General features: G+C 62.1%; 1 protein-coding gene across 1 annotated transcript in view; it reads left to right on the plus strand.

Moving 5' to 3' along the window:
* Positions 1-302: 302 nt before the first annotated feature.
* Positions 303-549, plus strand: part of LOC103898528 (zinc finger protein 594) — a 24,352-nt gene continuing 24,105 nt past the window's right edge. The window contains exon 1 of the mRNA XM_019471933.1: positions 303-459. Coding sequence (XP_019327478.1) covers positions 303-459 — 157 coding nt within the window. The remainder of the gene's footprint in view (positions 460-549) is intronic.

A 549-nucleotide genomic window follows, 5' to 3' on the forward strand; every position in this document is an offset into this window, starting at 1 on the left:
AGGGCTGACGCCTCCCCGGCGCATCCCGCGGCGCACCCTCAGCCAAAACCCGCCTCTGGCAGGTGGGAGAGGGTTTCCCTTGGTTCGCTACCCGTTAATTAACCGTCGCCACGGAAGGGGTGTAATTATGAGGGCTTTTCCTCGTGCATGGGGTGAAGGTCTCGCTGCAGCGTCTTGCTACGCTGACGAATGCGCCGATCAACGCGTTGACAGGAGTTACGGGGTCTGAAAGAGCCTCCTCGGGGAATTAAACCTGCCTCATCCGTGGCGGAATAAAGGTATTTGTTGCTCCGGGAGAGTTTATGACGCTGCGTCACGGCTGTGAGGCCCAAGGGGATCGATCCGCCGCGTCGGCGCGGACTTTTTGGAACCGGGATGGGAGACCCGGCGGTGGAACGCGTCGGGAGCGGGAGGCCAAAGCTCCTCCGTCCGGAGAAATCGGCTACGGGCGACTGGGAGGTGCTGTTGAATTCGGTGTTAAATGTCACACCCCCGTCCCCGTCCTCGCTTCCCGGGGTGGGGGCTCTTCCCACATCCCGGCTACCCGTG

Source organism: Aptenodytes forsteri, unplaced genomic scaffold (assembly GCF_000699145.1).
Source record: "Aptenodytes forsteri isolate BGI_AS27 unplaced genomic scaffold, ASM69914v1 Scaffold403, whole genome shotgun sequence".
Lineage (NCBI taxonomy): Eukaryota > Metazoa > Chordata > Aves > Sphenisciformes > Spheniscidae > Aptenodytes > Aptenodytes forsteri.